Source organism: Seriola aureovittata, chromosome 6 (genome assembly GCF_021018895.1).
Source record: "Seriola aureovittata isolate HTS-2021-v1 ecotype China chromosome 6, ASM2101889v1, whole genome shotgun sequence".
In the NCBI taxonomy this organism is placed as follows: Eukaryota; Metazoa; Chordata; class Actinopteri; order Carangiformes; family Carangidae; genus Seriola; species Seriola aureovittata.
In genome coordinates this window covers 22,540,906-22,566,880 of record NC_079369.1, presented here as the reverse complement: position 1 = coordinate 22,566,880, position 25,975 = coordinate 22,540,906, and the positions used below count along the sequence as shown (strand labels likewise).

The 25,975-nt window shown below is 39.5% G+C and overlaps 3 protein-coding genes across 4 annotated transcripts; 1 reads left to right on the top strand and 2 right to left on the bottom strand.

The window, feature by feature from the left end:
* Nucleotides 1-395: 395 nt before the first annotated feature.
* mccc1 (methylcrotonyl-CoA carboxylase subunit) lies at nt 396-12,320 on the bottom strand. The gene is made up of 19 exons (XM_056379230.1): nt 12,064-12,320; nt 11,479-11,522; nt 11,143-11,282; nt 10,867-10,962; nt 10,575-10,696; nt 10,285-10,432; nt 10,057-10,178; nt 9,835-9,946; nt 9,183-9,264; nt 8,961-9,088; nt 8,673-8,856; nt 8,263-8,372; nt 7,828-8,044; nt 7,637-7,723; nt 6,213-6,262; nt 5,701-5,838; nt 4,750-4,857; nt 2,177-2,248; nt 396-2,045 (listed from the first exon to the last, which is right to left on the bottom strand). Exons 1-19 carry the CDS (start codon nt 12,117-12,119, stop codon nt 1,911-1,913), a joined length of 2,151 nt encoding a protein of 716 aa, XP_056235205.1. The 5' UTR covers nt 12,120-12,320; the 3' UTR covers nt 396-1,910.
* Nucleotides 12,321-12,426: 106 nt separating this feature from the next.
* lamp3 (lysosomal associated membrane protein 3) lies at nt 12,427-17,982 on the bottom strand. Its single transcript, XM_056378283.1, has 7 exons — nt 17,425-17,982; nt 16,079-16,159; nt 15,747-15,829; nt 15,124-15,249; nt 14,490-14,562; nt 13,895-14,065; nt 12,427-12,994 (listed from the first exon to the last, which is right to left on the bottom strand). Exons 1-7 carry the CDS (start codon nt 17,474-17,476, stop codon nt 12,855-12,857), a joined length of 726 nt encoding a protein of 241 aa, XP_056234258.1. The 5' UTR covers nt 17,477-17,982; the 3' UTR covers nt 12,427-12,854.
* Nucleotides 17,983-19,028: 1,046 nt separating this feature from the next.
* Nucleotides 19,029-25,901, top strand: kng1 (kininogen 1). 2 transcript variants are annotated; one of them, XM_056378282.1, is made up of 9 exons: nt 19,029-19,192; nt 19,415-19,511; nt 20,579-20,722; nt 21,623-21,739; nt 21,943-22,018; nt 24,154-24,323; nt 24,407-24,517; nt 24,654-24,749; nt 25,176-25,901. In XM_056378282.1, the coding sequence occupies exons 1-9, from the start codon at nt 19,044-19,046 to the stop codon at nt 25,491-25,493; spliced, it is 1,278 nt and encodes a 425-aa protein (XP_056234257.1). In that variant the 5' UTR covers nt 19,029-19,043; the 3' UTR covers nt 25,494-25,901. The 2 variants fall into 2 exon arrangements, with proteins under 2 accessions (XP_056234257.1, XP_056234256.1); XM_056378281.1 differs by having other exon boundaries at nt 20,576-20,722.
* Nucleotides 25,902-25,975: the final 74 nt, after the last annotated feature.

Below are 25,975 nucleotides of genomic sequence, written 5' to 3'. Positions count from 1 at the left end.
AGACATTTGTCTGATCTTCTGCTACAGATTCGCATGACAACCGGTTTGGTGCAACACCTCACTGATCTAATAAAGGCTTACCTGCTGAGCCGTGGAGACTGTTTAAATCTTCAATCTACACACGCACACACAGCATCACTTAGTAACAGTTTCCCCTGTTTCACTGCCATTTACTCCTTTGATTTGTGTATCAGGCATTTTCACAACATGTGACACACGGAGACGGCTCTGCACAGCCACACAGCTGTTTGCAGTTACTCTGATTAGATTAGACCTCCTCCATGTTGAGGCTGGAAGGAGACATCAATCAATCTCAGTCTGGACACACCCACACAGACCTGCCAAGATGCATCACCAGCCAAAATGAATATGAATAAAAATGACATGAGGCTGTGTGTACTTTGACAAAATTTTATTACACTATCTGACCAGTCCATTATCATCATCTTTCTTTTTAAAAAAATCAGCTGTCATATCTACAAAATAATCCAGGAAATAAACACGTGTTTTAGTCTACAAGGCCTCATAGCACAGTTAGTAAGAACAGAGTGATCAGCAGAAACAGGCCAAGTTCGCATGTTGCTGAGGATTTACACACAAGCAAACCATCTGTCTGTTTAAAGCTTCCTCTGACCGACATTTCATCCTTTAAGGGTTATTTTGAAGCCAGAGCCAAATCTGGTCACAAAAATACTGCAAATGTGACTTCATATGTGTATCAGAACAACTTGGGATGAGTTCATTTCGGAGTGTTTTTCTGCCTCTAGATTTATAAGGCCTTTCTCCTAAGTGCTACGTTTTACTCTCAACATCCTCTTTTAAAAAGGGGCTGTGAGTTTATGAGTCAGCCTGGATTTCAAAAGGCAAACCCCTGATACAAAACATTTCCCCCACAATAAAAATATATTAAGTGTTCTTTTCTTTCATTATCACTGCTCACTGAAAACCACATAGCTTTGACATGTCTCAGTCTGAACCTTAGTAACAATGTATGTTTAAATATCGGCAGAGCTTTACAATATATACAAGTGGTAGGAGAGTTTTCTCACCTTGTAAGACAAAGTGGAACCCTTCAACTTTTCTGTAAATGTAGTGAAAATCATGGTTTTCACTGGGCAGTGACAACAAAGGCAGGGCAACAAACAAACCAGTCTTAATACAATATGTGGGGATGAGGATGAATATTTTAAAGTCATGTAAATGAGACATATTTTCCCACAGTTATCAGTAACTTCTAATACACTTGAGTATAATTGCTGCCAGTTTGTTTTTTTGGCAAATTCCTCACCTACTTGATATCTTCTGCCTCTAATCTGCTTCAACATCTTTGAACATTTTGTCTCTGTGTCCATGTAAAGAAGTGCGCACAGTGTGCATAGAAAGGAGACTCAGCAATCTACGTCATCCAAGTGCATTTAGCTGAAGTGAACAAAAGGACAGGACTCCCCCAAAATCCTCAAGAAACACGACACCACTGACAGAAACCAACACAATAGAGGAGAGACTTGGAGAAAAAGAAAAAGAGGAAGAGAAGCCTGATTCGCTTATAACAGAAAAAAATATAAACACAAGAAAGAAAAGCCGAAAAAGACAATACAGTCAACATGAAGGCAACACTCTGTTGTGTGAAAGGCAACTGTACAGTACAGATCTCTGTGGTGTTTACCCACTGACTCAAGTTCAACCAGGGAACATTTAATGTCACTAGCTGTTTTTGTTTTTAGTATTCGTCTCATCTATTCCAGACTGAACCAGGCTCGCTCCCAAACAGATGATTCAGGTCCTGACTTGCACTTTAAGAAACATTTATCTAATGCTGGATGCTCCGGTTGTCACAGTAACTAGTTCCGCCTCTCTCTCCTACCTGTCCCTGTGTATTTGCGGTTGCTTATATGTGTGTTCGGATGCATTTACTGGCTGCCGCCGTCCCCGTTATCCTCCCCCTCCTCCTGCAGCTCTACCAGAGGAGCGTGCCGATTGGCCTGAGAGCCCTCGCTGAAGAAAACCTTCTTGATCACACCTGACTTGGGCGCACGGATCGTGTGCTGCAGAGGAGAAAATGAACAACAGATCAACTTTAATAGAGACTCAGCAGAGTGTGTGCGTAACCTGTGATTTGAACTGGTTAAAAAAAGGTGAGAACGTGTGTGAGGCAGAGCCAGCAGGAGTCGCTCACCTCCATCTTCATGGCGATCATGACCATCAGCGGGTCTCCTGCAGTCACTTTATCGCCGGCCTTCACCAGCACCTAAACACAACACACCGGACTGTTTATTTGTTTGCACAGAGGATATTCAGTCTGTGTTCATGTCAAAAACACCCATTGCCTGTGGTTCGCAGGAACATTCAGCAATTTTGGCAGATTATAGGGAGTGAAATGATAAAATCCTATCTATTACTACAGAGTGTGACCCACTATGCATTTTACTTTGGATATCAAATGCATTTATTACTGATAAGTATAAAAATAAAATCTGCTAAATGCTTCTGTGCTAGAAAATGCATTCTTCTGAAGTTCCATTCAAAACATATTGGCATAAAATCACACTTGAATATGCATCTTTGGATTCAATGACATGCATGTTACATTGCTAAAACAATGTATTTTGTGGGAAATGGGAGCCTTTTATGTCATATATTGGTCTAGATATCTCTGCTATTTTAGAGGGACCTAAGTAACACCTGTCTTTGAGCTATTTGTTATTTTTACTTTTATGTAAATCCTGAGTCTCGCCTTTCTGAGTGAATCAGCCTGTGAGCCGAGATGTTCTGTTTTGATTTGTTCTTGGTTTTTTTTCTTCCACTGTTGTGAATGATATTTACAAAAAAAAAAACCCCAAAGAGCCATTATTACTTTACATTACTGTAATTCTCTATTTAAAGTTTTAGATCAGTCAACTTTGAATTGTCTTGGGCTCGTTCAGAACATGGCAGTCTGTCTGCTCTAAATCACTCGTGCTTCAGCCTCACTACACCAGCTGCCAGTATGTTTTAGATAAACACTAATATACTCAGAGGTGTCCTTATAAATAAAAGTAATAGACAAGGTGGAGGCCTAAGATATAGCATGTTCACAGAGTCAATTACTGTCCATATCAGCAGGAGTGTATTATAATGCCACTTCCCAAATAAAATAAATAACAAAAAGATGTTAAAATCATCATTAGGTTTGTTTGTTAAGAAGCAATGATGAAGTAAAAGTATTGTTGTTACAGTTACCTGCGGTTTAATATTGAGCATTAAATCTAATTCTTGACCTCGGAAACAAACAACAAAAAAAAACTTTTTCGGTAAGTACATGTGTGTTGCTTTCTTGCCAAGAGTTAGATGAGAAGATGCATACCACTCGTGTGTCTGAACACTAAATATGAAGTAAGTAAAGTTTATTTTTATAGCACCTTTCACATTAAAAGAATCACAAAGTGCTTTACATAAAAAAGAACAAATGTTCAAGACAGAGAGATAGGACAATAAAGAGCAATAGAATAAATAAAAAGCAAATAAGTTATTCAGACAGACTGACCAAAGCATGTCTGAATAAAAATGTTTTCAGCTGCTTCATGAAGATGTCACAGGGGTTTATGGATTGGAAGGAAAGGGGGAGAGTATTCTATAGTTTGGTTGCCACGGTCACCTCTGGTCTTGTAGCAGGTTGGAGGGACAGCCAATAATTTTTGTTCAGTAGACCTAAGAGCCCGACTGACCTTATAAGGGAGGAAGGAGGTCAGCAATATATTGGGGTGTTTGACCATGCAGGGCTCTAAAAGTGAGCACCAGTATTATAAAATGGATACGTAATTTGATTGGGAGCCAGGGGAGGGAGGATGAAATTGGTGTGATGTGTGACTTCTTGTCATTTGTAGTTAAAAGCCGGGCAGCTGCGTTTAGACTGAAGCTGGAGTGAAGAGGCAGGAGGGCAGCAGAGAGCCTAGCAACTCTAAAGCTAATTAATACAATGCAACATGTTAATTAATTAATTAATTAATGGTTGGTTAATTAATTAATTAACCAACCAGAGAGCAAGGCTAGCTGTTCCTTCGTTTCCGGTCTTTATACAGACATTAGAGTGCTATCACTTTTATTGTCCAACTCGCATCAAAAAAAGTACATGAGCCTACAACCAGCATGTTAAACTATTTCTTTAAATTCTTCTTGTAGTTGCACTGTCCACTGAGGAAGACCATGAGATGAAAGTGGGTTTTTCTATGTAGTGAAAGAATCATAATGTGTTTTGAGAAAATAATGGACTTGAAGAACAAAACAACATGTTTTTCTCCTGTACCTCGTCATTATTTTTATATTTCAAGACAGGTCAAGAATTTGGAGACCTTCATTCTCCACACTGTCTGTCCAAGGCCTTTTATTTTTCCCTCCAACAAAACTATAAAAGACTAAATATCTCACTATGTCAGAACATTTTAAATTCCTGCAAAAAAAAAAAAAAAAAAGTTGACGTCTATCTTTCTTTCAACTGCTTTAGAGAATTTTTTGCAAACTTGTTTTTTTATGCAAGATGTTTTTCTTTGAAGATAGTGATATGTACATGTACCTTCAATTTGAGTTATATGAAAAACTTATAAAGACTTATACAAAAATATATTTATTTTATTTACAATTCATTATTAATTACGATGGCTTAGGTGCCACCACTAGATTGCCTAAATAAAAAATAAACTAATTCCTTTGGCATGACAAAAATTCAATTCACCGCTGCTTCTTAAGTTTGTAGGCTGATACAACCAAACTCACCTTCTCTATAGTTCCAGTCATGGGGGCCACAGCTCCACCCTGGGCCCCGGAGCCGCTCACACCAGCCAGATACTTGGGCACTGGAACAGACACCTGGGAGCTTCCCTCCTGCAGCAAAGATGTAAAGATGTCAGAGACAGAGGTGACGGTTCACTGACGGCTGAGGGAGGAAGATTTGAACAAGCTTTAATGTCCCCTCATGTCAGATGTCTAACACTTGTCCTCGGTCATTAGACGTGAAAAATGACAGTGCAGTGACAGGTGAAGTGTACTTCTCTTTAAATCGAATGGGGAAAGCATGAATTTCCAGCCTTCACATATTCACATCCTCATTTGGAAAAATAAACCTGTAATAAATCACCTGACAGGTGGATAAAAAAACAAATACACTTTTTGTACAGATTTAAAACTGCTGAGGTTCACAAAGACAGTGGTTAAAGTAGATTTATGTACGCACTTGCACAAGCCCATCCAGTTAAAGCTTACAAATTTTAGGTTTAAGAAATATTCAATCCATTTTTCAAGCTAAAGTCCTAAATATTCTGTGGTTCCAGCTAAAGGAATGTGTACATTTGCTGTTCTGGGATACTAAATTGCACATGTTTGGGTTTTGGACTGCCTCACAAGCCAAACAAGCAATTTGAGGATGTTTCCAGGATACTGAGATGACCTTATTTACACTATTTTCTGCATTTTATGGACCAAACACATCAGATTCAGACCTATAAGAAATACTGCTTCTTCAATCAAGTTGAAAAAAGTACAATTACCAAATTTATATTATCAAGAAATCATAAATTTCTATTTCTTGACATTGTAAATAAGCATAAATCCCTGTGCAACCAAGATGACAGATGATGATGTCTGCGCTTCACCGACTTAAGCAATGTGTAAAATGCTATATTCACTCAGCTTGTGTTTCTAGTGTCAGTGGCAGTGTGAGCAACATACCGTGGAGAACAGGTGGACCGTGTTGTCCAGGATCACCAGTTTGGGGCGGGACTTCACTCCGTTGACAGAACAGTGCAGGAACAAAGCTCCACCCTCAACCTCTACCTCTCCAGTCACATGGTACACCTCCTCGCCAACCTGAGAGAGGAAGTACAGGGTAACCTCCTGACACTATTACCTCTGCTAGTTATATCACTATCTCTCCATATACGGCTCGAACGTTATGGAATCAGTGTATAATCAATACTGATGTGTACATTTCTCTTTTCGTATTATTCATTGTATTTTTTTTAATTAGAATTTACAGACGTTTACTTTGATTGTAAATAATAAAAAATGTAAATAAAATAAATGTACACAGATTTAAAAAAATAATTATTTCAAGATAAAAAACTAATCTCATTTTTAAAAAAAAAATTGTGCTTAAGATTAAAAAAAACTATCATAAAAAAAAAAAAAAACTTTTGCGGCATATTAGCTTATTAATAATGCAGTAGAAAAAGAAAACTCACCTGCATGCTGTAGCTTCCATCTTTGTTGTACTTGATGACCACATCGACTTCTACAGACACGGACAGGAAATGTTTGCAAGAAAGGTTTTGGATTCACAGACAGTAAAGTAGAAACACCAAGTCTCCAGTTGAACACCATCGTCATCATCATCATCACACTGACACCACAGCAGCCACCGGACTTATTTTTGGCCTCGCAGTGACATTTTTAATAGAAACATTGAATAATGAATACGAGTTCATTAACAAACTGTCGCAGACCAGACCAACTTCAAACTTAATTATTCAAACAATCTTTAAATGAAACAGATCCACAGTTATGAGCCGGCCCCAACTGTACTAATCTGCTTATTAAAACTAACACAATATATCAGTTCTTCAACTAATTTAACACAAATTAACTGTCATCCTTGTCATTACCCATTCCTCTTCTAAAATATTCAAAACATGAAAATGTTTTTTAAGACACAAAAAATAATCCAAGAAATCCATGTCCAGCTGTGTGTGCATTACAGATCTTTATTGTATATCTTCTGCCCCATACTTAACTGTATGTACGCTGGTGAGCGCATGTCTGCATGCATGCATACACTGACTATGTTTGTGCATGTGTGTACATATGTATATCAAGATAAAGGTGTGTGTATGCATATGTGTTGATATGTTTATATATGGCTCTTGTTTTTTATTGTGCATCTATTGTGCATTGTACTGACGTTTAAGGGAAGTTATCCATTGCAGTATAACACACTGCTTCTCATTCACATGACATTGAAAAACCTGAACTTCAACATCCTCTGTTAGCCACAACAAGTAGTCAGATTTAGGGTCACCTGTCTAACTTGTCACTTATATTAGTGCTGAAATTATAAATCAGTGAATTGAGTCGTACACCAAGACTTATTATTAACAACAATATTAATAATTTGTTAACAATTTCAATAATCTATTATGTAAGATTGTCAAATATTTTCCTGTTCCACTGTTTGAAATGTAAGGATTTGCTGCTTGTCTTTCTTATTATCACTGTAAACTGGAAATCTTTGTGTTTTGGACTTAATGTGGGGCAAAAGACGACATCTGAAGTTGTCAAATTAGGCTCTAAAAACATACAATGCTCATTTTCACTATTTTCTGACATTTATTAACTAAAACAAAATTAATCATAAAAATGTATTTGTTGCAGCCCTTCCTGAACTGTAATCTGAATTAAAAAGTAGAAATCAAACTCCAGTTTAACCACTGAGAATTTAAAAAAAAAAAAAAAAAAAAATGCTTCTCAGCCGTTACACCACTTCTGATCCTGTTGATCAGGTTTCTGATTCTCCACATTTTTTTTTTATCTTTCTTTCCTCCCCATCTGTTCTCTACCTACCCTCTCTTCCTAGGGGGCAGTAAAGGCAGACGGTATCACTGGTACTTACTTTTGTCTCCCAGCTGTAGTGTCATATTTCTGTTAAACTGAATGTTGTTCCTCCAGCCACTGCTAGAGCCAAATGGGGAGAAGGGGTCTGAAAATCACACACACCATGTACATTTAGTATAATATGATTTTTTTTCAGTTCAAAAAGCTGTAAATCATTTTTCCTGACAAGGAAGATATTATCCCCCTCACCGGTGGAGGCTTGTGTGAACTCCTGTGTGTCTTTCTTCTCCTGCAGCACCAGACCCAGGGCCGCCTGGCAGATCGTGGCCCCAGAGGGAGCTCTCGGAGTAGGGAAGAGGTCAGCGTAGTGCTGGGGGATGAAGCTTGTGGTCACATTTCCAGCCTCGAATTCTGGGTGGCCGGAAAGACTCAGCAAAAAGTCTATGTTAGTGTTCAGTCCCACGATCTGAGGACGGATGCAGACAAGAGGAAGGATGCAAAGAAAGTAAAAACAGAGATATAAATATCTTTTTAAATTGCATCATTTAAATGAAATACTACACGTAGGGACTTAGAGTTTAGTATAAATACATTTATCTAACAAATTAATTTGCATGACATGAAAAGCATCATCTGTGTGTGTGTGTGTGTGTGTGTGTGTGTGTGTGTGTGTGTGTGTCTTACATTATATTGTCGTAAGCAGTATCGCAGTTTCTTTAAGGCAGCTGATCGGTCCTCTCCCCACACCACAAGCTTGGCAATCATTGGATCATAATGTGCTGACACCTCATCCCCTGAAAATAAACACACACACACTATGTCAGTTGTAAAGCTCTCAGTGTTTTTCATTATGGTAATTAACTGTATTTGTCCCTTACTCACCCTTCACTATCTACACTCCATTGGAGCAGTCATATTCATTTTCTACTTCCCAATTGGATAAAATTAGATTATTGGATGAAGGCCAGCCAGTACTGCACAAGCACTCATTGTTGTGATTTCTTCACTGCATTTCCCAGAGATCTCTTTTAACTTCTTCTTCCTTGATATTTGTCTTTTGTGTAATCATGTTTTGTGTGATCTAGACTCCCTACCTTCCCTGACTCCAGTCTCTATGCGTGTGTGTTGGTCTGGTGGAGGGGTGGAGAGATGCAGCAGAGGCCCCGCCCCTGGAAGAAAGTCGTTGTTTGGGTCCTCGGCGTAGATACGAGCCTCGAATGAGTGCCCCCCTAAGATGATGTCATCCTGGAGGAGAGGCAGGCGCTCCCCTGCTGCCACCTGGAGGAGATTTTCACAATGCATCATTAAGCTTCAGTCAATAAAACTTCTACCCGTTGGTGAAAAAGTTTCTCGTTACTTTTTCTCCATCCCTCCCCTCTCACCCTGAGCTGCCACTCCACCAGGTCGGTTGCAGTGATCATCTCCGAGACGGGATGTTCCACCTGCAGCCTGGTGTTCATCTCCATAAAGTAGAAGTTATGATGGGCATCCATTATAAACTCAACCGTACCTACACAGGAAGACAAGCAATATGTCATATACGCTACTGTGTGCTCTGGGTCTGACAATGTGGTCAGATGTGTGCATGTGTTTGTGTGTCTTACCTGCCCCTACATAGTTGACAGCCTTGGCTGCTTTAACTGCTGCTTCTCCAAGTTTCCTGCGAACCTCAGGACTAATACCAGGCTGAAAAAAATACATATAGAAAAGTGTCAAAATACAGTGTAAACACTCAACAGGTGACACAAACATATATATATATATATATATATATATATCTCAAGTAGATTCTCTTTATATAGAGAAGATTTTCCTCATTTAACACAAGTGCAGCAGTAAATCCTGCCAACACAGGTGAACTTTTCCAGCTCTTGTCACCATGGTGAAATTAAAGAGACTAGTCGTAGTAACTAAAAGCTAAATTAAGAGCTTTTATTGAATGTGCATCAGTGGGTTTGGAAAACATAGATTGATAACAAGAGTTGCCACATGTCCAATGACCTACAGGCTAATACAGTTCAGGTATATACTTCCTCTCTGCCAGCAAGGAGATTATTCCAGAAAAGTGGCTTAGAGCTTAAACCTCAAATCAGATTTCCATTTTCTAGATGTGGAAAACCAAAATTTATGTTTGCAAGAGACACTGATTAAAATGTCAAACTTAGATGCCATAGGTACAATAATCAACTTTTAAAAGTCCTTATCAGTCAGCTTTAATTCAACGACACATTTCTGTGACCACCATCATGCTCTCACCCCTGGTGCTTCCTCTATGATCTTCTGATGTCTCCTTTGGACACTGCAGTCTCTCTCAAACAGATAGACAGCGTTACCGTGCATGTCTCCGAACACCTGAACCTCCACGTGTCTGCAGAAGACAGAGAGAGAAATAAAATGACAAATTTTTTTTTTACATAGGGGAAAATAACAACATAGTAGAACTGGCTGGTTGGCAGTGAGTGAGGGAGTGAGTGTTACCTGGGGTCCTCTACAAACTTCTCAACCAGCATGACATCATCGTTGAAGGATTTTCTGGCTTCTCGTCTCGCCGACTCCAACTGCTCTAAGAAGTCTGAGTCTGAGCGTGCAATACGCATCCCCTAAATACACAAACACGCACACACACACACACACACACACAGGGTTATTTTTTGTTTCCTGAAGTTTCTCCATCAAAGTTATTTTGGCTTTTCGCCATCCTCTCACCTTTCCTCCTCCTCCACGGACTGCTTTAATCATCACAGGGTATCCAATCCGAGCAGCCTCTGCTTGCAGCCTTTCATTTGATTGGTCCTCTCCATGGTAACCACCAATAATTGGCACCCCAGCAGCTGACATGATGTGTTTGGATGTGCTGAAAACGGACACAAAGCAATGTAAGTCAATTGGCAAATTCTGTTATTCATGTTTCTATTCAACTGTTTGAAATTATGCTGCTGTAATGACACAAAGCCCTCAACAGATATTATAGATATTTTTTAATGTGTGTGTGTCACCTCTTAATGCCCATATCTCGAATGGCAGAGGAAGGTGGCCCAATGAAGATGATGCCTTCCTGTTTACACGCCTCTGCAAACTCGGTGTTTTCAGATAGAAAGCCATAGCCAGGGTGGACCGCCTACACATAAAAACACACAATTAAGATTTCAGGAAGATTAGATGTAATAAGGATAAAAAGCCCCACTGTGCAACATTAAGAATAGTTAAGGCGATTAAAGAAACCTGAACATTATAATCTATATCTATTATGATGGTTTAAAGAACTCTCCCTTTAGCAGGATAACTCACATGTGATCCAGACTTCTTGGCCACTTCCAAAACCTTCTCCATAGAGAGGTAACTCTGCTGGGAGGGCGGAGGGCCGATGTGGTAGGCTTCATCTGCCTACAAAACAACCAAAGCAAAAATAGACAATGTCCCAACGCAAGCTTAAAAACAATCAATGGGCAGGTTAAGAAAACAACATATTGTCTCATTGTATTCACAAAAGCTGCTGCAGAGAGTGGGAAAGAAGACGGAGACCCAAAAACTGCTTTTTGTGAAAAAATGTATCTCGCTTCTCACCATGGCCACATGCATGGAGTGTCTGTCTGCATCACTGTACACCGCCACAGAGCGGATGCCCATCTTCTTGGCTGTACGCATCACGCGACATGCAATCTCTCCTCGATTGGCAATCAACACTTTCTCTATCCTTCCCACCCCTGAAGAGGACACAGCGGACACACAGTTTCAACTGTGAGTTGCTCACAGGGACATAGTTTATATCTCTTGCACTGCATTTTCAGTACACTTTCCTCTATAATGAAAATATTTTTAATTTGCTATTTCACAACCAGCAGAGCTATTGGTGTCATGGTTGCTTATAACAATATTGCAAGGAACATGTCCTTAACTCACCTCCTGACACGAACCTCACGCCTCTTTTGGTCCATGATAATTTTCTGACAGAGGAGAGAAGAGAGGAGTCAATAACTCCAGTAGCTAATTTTACAGGAAAGTGAAGTGCAGAACATTTAGTAAATGAACGCTGCTCAAGAAATAGCAAGTACAGTCACTATAAATCTAAATAACTGAGCAGGAATGATAGTTGCTAGTGTAGACAGTCGCACAGTTGTATGTTCAACTGTGTGCATGTTGTACCAGCCACATTAGCCATGCTAACTGCTACCTTTATTTAACCTTGCTCAGGTCTTATCTGTCTCTCCAGTAGTTCGCAGGATGAACCACATTTTATCAACACGCTGAAGTTGAGTCCAGAAATAACGTGATTTTGTGAAGGTTAGCAGTCATGGCCACTAGTGGAAAATTTACAATCTTAGCTACAAAAGTGCCTTATCTGGTTAGCTCAGCCGTAAGATAACACTGGTCCGGTTGAAAAACTTTTACAGGAAGTTAAATATCTAATAATATAAGATGGCTTTACAAGGGGCAGCCTGTTTCAGACAAGAACTGAGCAGACATGTCACTAGTTGATGTACTCACTGTGTAAATATTCTCAGACCCTGCAGAGTGGGGAAACTCAGGATAACTGCAGCCATAGCTACCAGCTGCTGGGCTAGCTGCTAGTTTAGCTAACTATTTGACTGACCAGCTGAACGTGGAAAAGGCGAAGTGCTAATTTACTAAACACGCTAATCGTCGGTTTGGCTGTATTTTAACTACAGCTAACCAATCAGCTTAAGTCGGAGATCTTAATTGGGGCTTTCAAATGTTACACACGCACGAATAAACACTGCTACACGCCTTTTAATGTCTGTATTACTAATTATGACCTTTCCAAGGACTCGTAGCGGCGACAGCCAATGAGAAAAGGGGATATGGAGGTGGGGAGGGAGCTGCAATGACGATAAAGGGCCAGCAGAGGGAGACGTTTCACAGGTCACCCAGGTGGTGCTAATTATTTATTTATTTATTTATCATTATTTTTTTAATTATTTTATTAAATAACTGTTGAAATTACAACAAATTTGAATATTACAAAAAATAGCAATGAATAAAAATCATTGAAAGCAGAACGAAAAAGAAATGAAATTCAGGTTCATACTTGTAACAAAGAGATTGTGAAATCTTTTTTTCCAAGTGAATGAAAGAAAGGTCAAATAAATACATTTAACAATACTTTTTGCATTTATAGTTTGGATATAAGATATCAGGCCTTTATATGTTATTATAAAAGTCAAGTCTAGGTTGAGGAGAAGAAGTTTGTAAACGTTTTTGTTACAGTAACTGAGTATAAAATATGGAGTAACCCTGCATCCAGTTTCACAGCAAATTCAGAGCCTGTCGTAGCCTTGGCTGCGGCGGTCTTTGATGAACAGGAGGGTTAGCAGTGTGATCAGGATGAAACCCACCACTGTGGCCCCGATGACGATGGGAACAACCCGCTTGTTAAAGTCAGCCCAGCACTCCACCTCTGAAACATAAGAGAGAAGGAGGATGATTAAAGATCCGTCCAGTGGGGTGTGTCATTAAGCCTTCAAAAACCATGTCTACTTCTCAAAAATGGAGAACTCATAGTAAATCGAGGAAAAGCCCCATCTTATCTTTTCAATCCACTACAAAGGGTCACAAATCGGGCTTTTATTTATTTTATCTGGCACAGCTTCCTGCTTCTGGCCCAGATGTATGACAGTAATAAAGGCAATAAAAAAATGATAGCATCATTGATTGTGACCATCTTTTCTTAGCTTCCTGTTTTAGATGTTGAAATTCATCAGGGCTTTTGACAGTCTGACCTTTTGAACTCTGCTGAAGCCAAACAGGAAACTAAACAGAGTGGTAACTATAGTTGCCAGTGAGTTTTTTAAATGGTTCTGAAAGCAAGAATATAAGAATATAATCTGGTCCAACTGTAGACAACAAGCTCCAAACACACAGAGGTTATGAATGTGTGTGTTTTTATGCATGAAAAAAAGGTAAAGATTGTGCTCATATTGATTTATTTGTAGACGTGTTTTTACTAGTTTGACCACCGGAGAGGAAGCACAAACAAAGGACCATTACACTCAGCTGAAGTTGCAGGGAAAAGAGAATCACATTAGTTTTGAGTGGATCAGTGGTTTGTCTAAATAAGGAAACTTAAAGCTCATTCAGCATTGATTTACTTGTACCTGAGCAGTCTAAATTTTGCACTTAGCTTCCCAAGGCAAAACAATTTGTTGAAGAGAAAGAGCAAAGTCTAAAACATAAGTTTTGGCTGCAGAAACATATTGTCCCTGCTTTTCTATCTCATGACCTCTCGGCTTTGTCTTTTAACATCTCGGTTCAGTTGGTTCAGATCCAGTTGTGGAACCCAAATGATCAGTTCAGTCACCTTCTCCATACTGTCCTTTGGGCAGAGTGAAGGCCTGCATCTGCAGATGGACCAGCTTGATCCTCAGCTCGGACGACATCAGCAGCAGACTGTCAGATTTGCACTTGAAGCTCTGACCAGCGGCTGTTGAGAACAATTTGTCATGGTCCAACAAGCCAGAGTAAGTCTTATCTGGGAGGAGCAGGATATAAAACAGAGGCACTTTTGTTACTAGGAAACCTTCATATACATAAGGCGAAATTTCTTAAATCAATTCCCTGTTTTAAGTTTTTTCTATTTGATCTTGAATGTTACTTTGAGTCTCTTCAATTTATAACAAACAAGAAGTCCATGTCAGCAATTAATATCTATTAAAATATCTAATCTAATATCTATTTAAATGTATGTATTTGTTCCTTTTTTAAATTATTGTTTGTATTTTTTTGTTGAAATATTTTTTCTTTCTTTTATTTAAAAACTGAGCAATTGTCTGATTGCTTGTCAAATTTCCAGTTTAAATAAAATTAAACAGAGGCAGTTGCATTCTAAGAGTTTGCAGATTATTCCTCAGAATCAGAAATAGAAACAGCCATATATCATCTGTCCTCTCTCTTACTGGCACATCTCTGGCAAACAGGCAGAGGCGACACACGAGCACTCAGCTTGGTGATGTAGGAAACATTCTTTTCCTGGGGACAAAAATACAGAGATTGATTCAGAAATCCCAGAATTCTCAGCAGATACACATTTTTCAAAGTAAACAAACATCATTTCATCATTTGTTGTGAACAGTTTGGTCTAGATGTGAACCTGGAAGTCTCACTAAAGCTCTACACAAATTAATTATATTCCAGTGATAATCAGTCCACACTAGTTTAAATTGAATGAACATTGCATTTTTGGTTTCCATGAAGTTAACACAAACATTTTGCCTTCAATGGCTAAAATTCAGATTTTTTTTTGGACATTTTGGAAATGAACTATTTGTGTGATGCTTGCGCTTGACTTGCACTTTATTCAGTCTTGTGATAGGTTGATGCATTGTGTCACATTCTGCCCTTGTACACATGTATATTGTCATTTTACAGATATTAATAAAAAAATAAAAATCTGAATGATCTTTTTCATTTTTTTACAGGAATATATGAAGTTTGTTGTTGGGGTTGGAGCACCCGGGGAAAAGCCACGCAGACACAGAGAGAACATGCAAACTTCACACGTTGAGGAATATGTGAATTTTTGTGTCGTACCTTTATGAAGGTGAACTCCAGGCTGGTAGTGTTGTCCGGCAGCGTGAGAGACAGAACAGCAGACTCTTTGCCACAGTAACCGCTGGTCCTGACCCTGGAGGGGTCCAGGTTGAAGTACCAGGTCTTCTGAGGGCATAAAGGGGAGAAGTATTACTCCATATCACTGTACAGAGTCACAAGTCATCGTCTCTCCTCATTTTCTCCTTTCATTGTGCAAAACATGTGACTAAATTAGCATCCATCACTTATATTGGAGATATATGAGAGCATAAATCTACACACCCAGCTTTATTCTGGATTTAGGTCTGTACGTCATAAAAAAGCTGACATCAGTTTTAGATTTTCATTGTTTGAACAATGAAACCAGCTTTTAACACCTCACAAAGAGATGCTGACACAAACACACACTTTCTGCAAAAAGGGCTGAAATACTAGAAACTTTAGTGATACACACTGAGGGAAATATGTACTACTCACAAATGAACAGCCCTGACAGATGCACACCAAACACACACACACACACACACCAAACACACACACACACACACACACACACACACACACACACACACAGACACACACACACACACACACACAGTGCTGAGCCAGTCACAGCCTTTAACCTTCTTTTCAATGACGATGTACTCTGCTCCCATGGTGGCTTTGATGCAGGGTTCCCCAGCAAGGCTCTGCAGCATGTAGGTCCCTGTGCACAAAACACACACAGACATGCACACAAAGTGCACACATACATGCATTAACACACACGCTAGTAAAGTACCAATTGTGATGTGAGTTTGACTGACATCATTTCACTGCAGCTCGCCACGATTCCACCACTCTTCATGCCATTATTTCAACATGTTTGCGATTCTTTCTGCAATAGATTGGCCACAGAAACTGGTGCTTTGTTTATATTTCTGTAATAAATCTAGTCTTGTGTTTGTGTGTGTACCTATTTTAGGAATGGCCTCAGAGGGCCGCAGGACCGGCCGGTAGATCTGATTCTCAGAGTCATTTCTCTGGAGGTGGACACCTGGAGGAGGAAGAAGAGACCTGCCATTTAACAAGGTGGCGTTTCAAAAATCAGTAAATCATTACCCTTGGCAATCTGGTGATTGATCCTGGCTCTAGGCAGAGTTTATCTGTGAGTCTCAACTGAGTGGATTTGGTAAAAAAAAAAAAAAAAACTGCTGCTTGCTTAATGGCAAACAATTGGAAACAGGAATATTCGCAATTAGAGCACAACATGGAGTGGATTAAAAAAAAAAAAAAAGGGCCACAAGATTAGTTGATACTTTGTGTTGTAAATTCCTATAGAAAATTTACAATTAATTAGCCCCTGCAGGATTGATGCCATGAGATAGTTTTAACAGAATCTTCAACAAAAAAAAAAAATGAAACCAATGGAAAAGAAAATCACATCCAACATGTTTGTTCTCAGCTTTTTCTGCTTATCAACAAGACACAGATGGAAACAGATTTCTGGATGTAGTTATAGAATAAAAATAAGTCATGCCCTTGGTCTAAAGTTTACAGTAATTACACTAAAGTATCATTATTACAATAATTTTAAAATGGTATACAATTCAAAAAACAAGTTGAAAGCTTCTGCTGCTGTAAAACATATACCGTAGGTTTGTCGGACGTTTTCCACTTTTTTGACACAATTTCTTTCTTTTTATCAACCTGCATTTACAAGATATTTGGAAGTGAACTAGTGGATGTAGTGATGTATGAAAACTGGCTGCGATGACTGTCCTGTCATGTGTATGCTTAAACCTCAAAGTGAGGAAGACGAGTGCGGGACCACAAGAGACCACACAAGCAACGATGACAGGAAACCAGACCTGTTTAATTTGTGACAGTTTCACAGCAGTGACAGCACTGGTGCCATGAAGGTTGAAACAGCCTCATGAAGACCACCATTTCATTTCAAACTATTAAATAAATATAAATATAAATATAAATAAACCATTAGAAATGTCCCAATCACAGGTTCACTCCTTAGATTATTCATCTCAATGCATGATAATTACAGAATGGGATACTTCTTATTCATATTCATATTCATCTGTGGCATAAAAGTCTTGGTTTAGGAGTTTAAAATATCAAACACAGTTTTTATAGTATCATGAAGAGGAACAGAAGATGAATTTGAAGAGCACAGCAACACAGTTTCAAGGGTGTGAAATCTGTTGCTGTTGTTTAAGTTACAGAGAGAGACAAAGAATGATCTATAGAGAGAGTTTATAGTCTATTATCTGAGGATGAAATGATATTGAATATCATGAAACTTACCTGGAATAACAGCAGCCAGGAAGAAAAGACAGCGTGCACCTGTGTGCATCATAGTTAAAAGAACAGAGAAGAGTAGAGTGACGTGACGAGATCAGAAGCGCTGCGTCTGCAGTTTGGTGATTCAATGTGAAAACTGCTGAACACCTACATACCGTAAAGACTCCTGCAGAGGAAGTGAAGTACCACAGGAGGCGGGTGAGAGCTCACACCTCTGATGGTAAATTCACGTCAGTTGAACAAAATGACCTTGCCTTACTCAGCCAATCTGAAAATGACTTTGTCAGATGAATTTAGTTTCTCTGCAATTTTATGACTTTGATCTTGTTAAATGTATTTCACTATCAAATATATTTTCCTCTCATTTCTTCCTTGTCTCCTCTTCAATGTTCACGTAAATCCTTGAATGTCTTCTTCTTCTACAAACTGTGGGCGCCTACTGTAGTGACCCCCTGTTTGTGGTTTTTAAACACAATTCACAACACACACAACACATTTAAACACAAACTTATTTAGTAATATGTTCCATGTAAATTTTGAAACAGGAAATAAGAATAACAATCCTAATCATAATCATAATAATAACGCCTCAGGGCCCTTATCATTTAATTTGATCCTGTGCCTTTAGTCATACACATTCCCACCAATGCGCATTGTGTGTATTAGATGTGTTTGTGTATAGTGTATATGTGCACACACTGCATATGACTAAGTATAACTGAGACTGTGTGTGTAGGCTGCTCAGTGTGTTGCCAATTAGCACAATATGTGTTTGCGCATGTGTAACCAGAAGAGGGCAGAATTACATTTTTATAAATCTGCTCTCGTCTATAATTTCACACAATCGCAATTCTTTTTTTTTTTCTTTCTTTTTTTTAAATCTGCTGTTTCTACCAAACAGGCCACTTTAAGAATTGACTTCCTGTATCTATCATTGCAGATGTGCACAGATGTGTACAGATGTTGGAGGTAAAGCGATTGCTGAGCCAATGACCTGTCAGGCACACGTAAGGTTTTGGCATGCTGTCATCAGTCTGCAGGTATGAGCTGACCTTCGCGCACTCACGGAACTTGGAGACAAGACAAAGCAAACACAGTGTCTGTGTGATACATCTACAGTATAATGGAGTGTAACATCTGAGCACATTTCACTTCATTTCAAAGAGGAGCAGCGGGGAAGTCTGAGAGGTACAGGCTAAAGGTCGACAGGGACAAAGTACCAGTTAAAACACACAAAACACACACCCTGCACACACACAGACAAAGACACACACAGTGGCCTCCTAAACACTTACAGCTAGGGAATGTTTCCCTTCCATACATTCAGTGCCAATCTACTCTACTTTATGTGGTTAATTTGTGGGTATGTGTGTGTCCAGATTGAGGTAGGAGGGTGTTTGCTCTCCCGGCGTCACTCATGAGGGAAGTTAGTTCATCTCCTCATATGCTCTCTCTCTCTCTTTCTGATAATGACTGTTGTGTTGACTCAACAGGTAGGAGGGCAAACAAAAAAGCAAACATTTGCTCTCCTTTTACCGACTGAGCGTTTTGAGCATTAATGTGTGTGTGTGTGTGTGTGTGTGTGTGTGTGTGTGTCCTCTCTGCCCTCTTGTCCTCTGTGTATGTATCTGTGTGTCATCATCTTTCTCAGGATTCCCACCTACAGTTTCAGGAGAACTTCAGTCAGTCGTCCATCCCTGTGTGGAGAGGAGTCGAGTTTTTCTCCCTCACGCTCGGCAGGATCGGCAGCAGGCCTCCACCTTCAGAAACTGTGAGTACTGCATCACTAAGTCTTTACATCAAAGCTCATAGCTTACAAACATGCTTAATTCTAAGCCACGACTAAAGAATTTGACATTGATCCAGCTGACACTGTCTGAGTCAGGACGTCATTTTGACATGTAATGCACTGATATTGTAATAATAAACGAATAAACTGCAGCTGAAAGTGTTCAGCTGATGTGATATTCGCCTTTTCAATGCTTTGTAACAGAGCAGAGCCAAACATCCATCGAGATCACACAATGAGGAGTGGAGTAGGCCTATGTGTGCTGGGCCTGCTGTGCCTCCACAGCTCTGTCTTTGGGCAGGTAAGCAGAAAGTATCAGCCTTTAAACTGAGGTGAAAGCGGGGGAACTATCAGGCTGTTTAGGGTTTACAGCAGTGCTGGAAGAAGATTCTTTACTTTTTCAGATACTTTACTAAAGCAAAAGAACTATTACCACAATAGAAAAATACTTTCTTACAAGTAAAAATTAAAATACCAGAATTATGTTTACAAAATGTAGTTTAAGTATCAAAAGTAAACTATAGCATGAAGCAATACGGCAACTTTAAGTGTAAAATAGATTCATTATCATTTCAGTCACATTTAAGCATTGTAGTTTGCTGAAATGGGTCTAACTACTTTCCTACTTACATATAAAAATGTTTTACTTGTATGACATGGTGCAAGTCAGCAGCTCTCCATTACATGTGTCTGAGACTGAAATACAGTGTTCCCCTCTGAAATGTGGAGAATTAATGCAATACACAACTTAGTCTGAAAAAGCATAAAATCAAGTAAAATAGATGTATTTCAAAATTATTTGTATTATTATTGGTATTTGAGTAAATATACTTAGTTTTTCTATATATATATATATATATTGGATTACAAGCATTTAAATATTAAGTAAAACCCCGTTTTGAAAACTAACTTTATTTTATTTTCCTCTGAAATGTAGTGGGAGTGTAAGTAGAAGAAGTAGAAGAGTAAAATTGCATAAAATGGAAATAACCAGTGAGAGTACAAGTACCATAAAAAGTACAGCACTTAAGTAAATGTATTAATTGTATGTTAACAGTTTAACTAAAGAGTGGTTTTCACTTGATTTGATTTTTTTAAAGGCCTGTAGAGGTAGGGCTATCACGATTTCACCAAAAAGCAGGTTTGGAGTAAAAAAAGTCAGACCTAATTTTGCATTGCAGATTTTTTTCCTGTCTTGTTAATCATCTCACAGCCGCTCCGGCTTATCTTGTAAATCCTACAGGGCACACAAATGCAGAGTCTGGGGACTCCTGTTGTAGTTTATTGTAGTCAGTCATCTTTCTTTCTTTACTGACTAACCTCTCTCTCTCCATGGTAATGCTTCTTCTTCTTCTTCTTGTCCAGGAGGCAGTGGACGTCCAGCCAGGCGTCCTTATCTTCTGTGATGACCCATCTGTAGAGAAAGCTGTCGACAGCGCCCTGCACAAGTTCAATGAGAAGTTGGCCACTGGACACAAGCTGGCCCTCTATCAGATACTAACAGCCAGCAAGGTACAGTGACTGTCTGCATATTTACCTTATAGCTCATCTTCAAGACTCCTTATAAGATTAAAGAAAAACATACCGAAACTTGATATTCCTATAGTATATATAAAAGTGTAGAGAGTGCATGTGGGCAACAACATTTTCTTCTTTAAAATACTATGGATTTACCGGTGATTGGTGTCACTTCTACAGTGTTGCATTATTGTTGCACTCACCTGTATTGTATTTCACAGTTGTGATTTGCAACGACTTCATACACAGCTATTATCAAAACTGTAAAAGAAAAGAAAAAGAAGGAACACACAGAAACATTACACATAAAAACAACACTTGCTGTAACTCTCAATGCTCTATGTGAGGAAGTTTATCACTGCTCCCCTGAATGGGAGTGTTCGACAAAGTCGTTTTAAACAGTCACTACAAATCATGCAGAAATGAAGTCTTAATGCACAATATTTAATTCCTGACTGCATTTTAAATTAACTTTAAATTTTAAATGAATTGTTGTGAGTGTAAATCCTTCACTTTTACAATATTAGTTACTCGTCAGATAAATGTACTGAAGACATGGATTGTGTTTAAAGTAAAAAGTAAATTTCCATCCAAAATGCAATAGCTATTAAGTTGTATAAAACTGATCCTAATGTATCAATAAGACTAACAGTTGTTCTTCTGTTAGCAAAACAACTGTTTATTGAATTTAAAAATTCTTTCAGCGTAAATGATTCAGATGTGAAGAGATCTGATGGTTGTTACCTCCTTTAAAAATCCACACGGCGTGTGTCAGAGCTGAAACTGGAAGGTGATGAAAGATGAGGAACCAAAGCTGTGGGATGACGAAAACATCCTCAGATACTTTGACCTCTGATGCACACTGACCGACTGTGTGTGTGTCTCTCTCCACAGTCAGAGAACGGCTCAGACTCGGTGTATTCACTGCAGTTCACCAGCAGGAGGAGTGACTGTCCTGCCGGGAGCAACAAACCCTGGAGAGACTGTGACTATCTGTCTACTAGACGCAAGGTAATGATGATGGGATGAAATGCGGTTGCTGATATTCATATTCTCCATTCACATCTGTGGAGTAAATGCTAAGAGTGAACTCTCACTGTTAATATTTATGTATAAACAAAGCTGCAGATTCCTTTAGAGCATTTACAGCAGATTATATTTCTTAAAGTTGGTGATAGTTCTGATGCTGTGTATCTATCCGGTTGTTCCTCCAGGAGCCGATTTCATGCAATGCCACAGTCTACTTGACAGAGGCGGAAACAGACACCAAGCAGGTGGATTGTGAGCTCGGTGAGTGACTGGATGAACAGAATGATCACATGATCTCATTAGATAAAAAGTTAATTGGATTGTTGCTTCTAAGACTATGACACAAGCAAAGCCAGAATTAGCTGCCAGGGCGATTAAGCATTGTTACTGAAAGATATAGTTTAACATTTTTTCCTTCTTGCAGAGACATAGTTGAGCAGGCTGATACTGCTCTCATGTTTGTGGGGTAAATATGAAGCTGGAGTCAGCAGATGGTTAGCTTAGATTAGCATAAAGACTGAAGACGGGGGGGAAAGAAATGACAGTCTGGCATAACCCTCTGTAAAACCACTTTTCACAATTCAGCTTTTGTACAGATTACAGAGCCAGGCTAGCTGTTTCCCTCTGTTTCCACTCTTTATGTTAAGCTAAGATAACTACTGGCTGAAGCTTCATATGATGAGTAGTATGTGTCTGCACATCACAGTTTCAGGACTTCAGGACCGCAGTCATTTCCAGGACCGTGTTTCCTGGACCACATCTCTAGGACCCTGGTTTTCTGTGACACAACCACTGCAGCAGAAACCCAATTTGTTTTAAACGTGCGTCATACAACGCACTGTAACCAAATCGCTAGGTGGCACTATGGTGAAAAACTATAGTCTTAGAAATGCGGTCTTAGGAAAGTCCTAAAACTACAGCTTCTGGTACTGCAGAAACATATTAATAGAAGAGACCTGAGAATGGGTCAAATCTTTTGATCTAACGCTATAATCATGTGATATTTTCTTTTTTTTTTTAAAAACCTTAATTACGTGCAGCCAAGTAGGAAAAAAAAGACATTCACAACAACCTCTGACTTTTAATTTCAAGTCAGACATATCAGGAATTTCTGACACCAGTTACATCTCCCTCTTAGTAACATGAAATACGTAGTTTGACTTGATGTCGTCAGAATGGCTGCAAATGCACCATCACACGTGAAGATGTGTTTTTCCTGTTCTTCCCATTCTGTCAACATTGTCTGAATGCAGTATAACTCTTGGCAAGACAGTGAAGCAATTACAATAAATATTACCAAAATACAGAAATACAGAAAATCTGAATACAAGATGAAGCCTTTTGCTCGCCTTGTTTCGTGTTTTCTGCAGAGTGAAATAATCTGGGACACTAAAGGGACAAATGATTTTACTTGCCCGGAAACTTGAACCAAATTTAAAGTGGAGATTCTTTCTAAATGCGCTCAATAAGATTATTTAGAAAAAAAAAAAAACTTTTTTGAACTTGGGACCTCATTTAAGACATTTACCATGCAACCAGTGGCTCATTACAACCTATTACGTCTCTTGTCATGTGATGCTCTCCACTGGGGGAATTGACCCATTTCAAGTCAGAAACTGAAATTTTCTCTCAGCAGCAGCAGGAATCACTGCAGTATCGATGTAGTCCACCATGACTGTTTATCACAGGAGAGCATATGGCTCATTTAGAAAACAGTGAGTCATTGAGGAAAATGTACACTGGTGGGCGCAGGGGATACACAGGGGAGGCCGATTGTGTAATATATCAATACTATCTGCAGATAGGGAGAGCACAATATTAACTCATCGCACCATAAAAGGCAGTGGCCTAGTCTAGACTTTAGTCTGTTTGCCTAACCTGCCCACTGTGTTCTCTCTCCTGTTCCCAAAATGTTTTGCAAGTTTTAAAAGACTAAGCTTGCATAATTCCTTTCTGTATTAAAATGGTATTTACCTGTTACAGTTAGGGCTGTACGATTATGGCCAAAATATTAACCACAATTATTTTTGATCAATATTGAGAACCCAGTTATCTATCACAAAAAAAAGTTTTTTATTGCACTTTGACATTTAATTTATCAGAGCCTCACTTTCACTTCCATGTTGTGCTACTCTAAATTATTGCACATTTCACCTATCAAACTTTTGGGGACAATTGGGGGGGGGGGGGGGGGGGGGGGGATCCAGTAGAGTGCAGGCACATGCTCCAGTAAACTCAGGTGTTGGGCAAACATGTATTTTAATATTGTTCAATATTAAACTCTGCCTTTGATGCAGTTTTATATTGCCCACAGTCATGAGGTAACCATGTAATCAGCATCCTGAGCCACAGTCAGCAGCTGTCTCCTCTTTTTCACAATCTTGCTTCCTCTCCAGATGCTTACATCGTTCCAGAGAAAGCTTCCTGTCTGGGCTGCCCTGAGAAGATTGATGAGACCTCAGAGGAACTTAGAGTTCCTCTTTCTGTCTCCATCTCCAAGTATAACTCCATCTCCGACTCTACTCACCTGTTCACCCTGCACACTATTGGCCACGCCACCAGACAGGTAGAGACTGTGTGATATGAAGGGAGATGATGAACTGGGAAAAGTCTTTCTTTTCTACCTGCTGTGTTTATGTATCCCTGCAGGTGGTTGCAGGTTTCAGGTTCAAGGTGAGATTTGATATGCAGAAAACCACCTGCGCCAAGGCTGAACACAAAGACCTCAACGATCTGTGTGTCCCTGATGAACAGGATACGGTAAATATGAAAACATAACACCTATGACCACTGACGTTATGTGATCTTTTCTGGGCTTATTTAACTTGAGTGTGTGTGTGTGTGTGTGTGTGTGTGTGGTGTGTGTGTGTGTGTGTGTGTGTATTTTTGTCTGCAGGAGTTTACAAACTGTAACTCTACAGTGGATGTAGCTCCATGGAGACTTGAGGCCCCGGAGGCCCAGTTAGAGTGTGAACCAGGAGAACTGCCTGTGGTGAGGCCCCACTTTGTTATTACTCTATAGTTAACCTGACATGCTAACATTAGGGGCTCATTTTAGAGCAGGCAAAGAGTTTATTGCATTTAGCAGTTTTTGTTAGATCTTTGGTTTTGGAAAGGCTTAAAAAAAAAAAAAACAAGACACCACACCCCCTCCAAACGCTTTAGAAAGTGAGTATGGCTCTCACTAGTGCCATGTGCACAAAGCGTGATGTGCACGCATGTTGGGAAATCACTGACAGACCTGCTAGGGTCTATGACTGCACAACAGCTGTTAAGTGAGGAGATTTAGTGAGAGGTGAAATTCACTTTACAGCTGCAAAGGTTGGGGGTTTTTGGGTTTTTTTTTGTCCACTTCAGAACTAAGAGTGTAATCCTTCCAATCTACACCTTCATCCACATCCTCTCTTCTTTTCTTCAGACGTTCAACAGGCGTCGTCCTCCCGGCTGGTCTCCACTCAGGAACATCCTGTATGAAGCCATACCTTCAAAGCCCCCCACTAAAGCCAAAGAAGAATCATCTGAGGAGGACTTGACAGCCGTCAAGCCGTCCGGCTCCCCTGATGTGGCCTCGGACGCTGGGAACGACAACCCCTTCCACTGCCCATCTAAGCCCTGGAAACCTTTCAACCCAGTCCCTCCCGCTGTGCTTGGAGCTCCTACGAAGGCCAGCATAGAGACGGGCGCCACACAGCTGCCAGCAGAAGTCGGCTTCAGTGATAAAGACCTGCTGGCATAAAATTTTCCACATTTATGTTCAAAATAATTTTCACACTCTCCCAACAGATTTCGTGTTTGTTTTGTAGACTAGTCCTCTAGTTGCATTGCAGGGACTTCTTCTGGAAGAAACCTCTTCAGGGGTGTTAAGCCGATTTAAAACTACGGAGGCAAAGAAGAGGGTTGGGTTCATAAAACAAAGAGTTTAGATTGGGCCCTGTAACTCCTCAGAAAGCACTGGAAAAATAAGGACTGAAATGATGACAGAGCTCTTTAGTGTTATCGTATAAATAACAAGGAGAAAAACAGGTGTTCCTTTGAGTAAATCAAAGTAATGAGTAATGATTAAATGCCCTTGGTGTGAGGTTATAAGAGATGTGAGAAAGCAGAAAAAAATCTGCAAGAAAGTGAAATAAAACTTTGTTCTTTGTGCTGGTTTTTTGTGTGAGTATTAAAAGCCTTTAAATACTAGTCTTCCTGTAAACATACCCTGTAATCACCTGC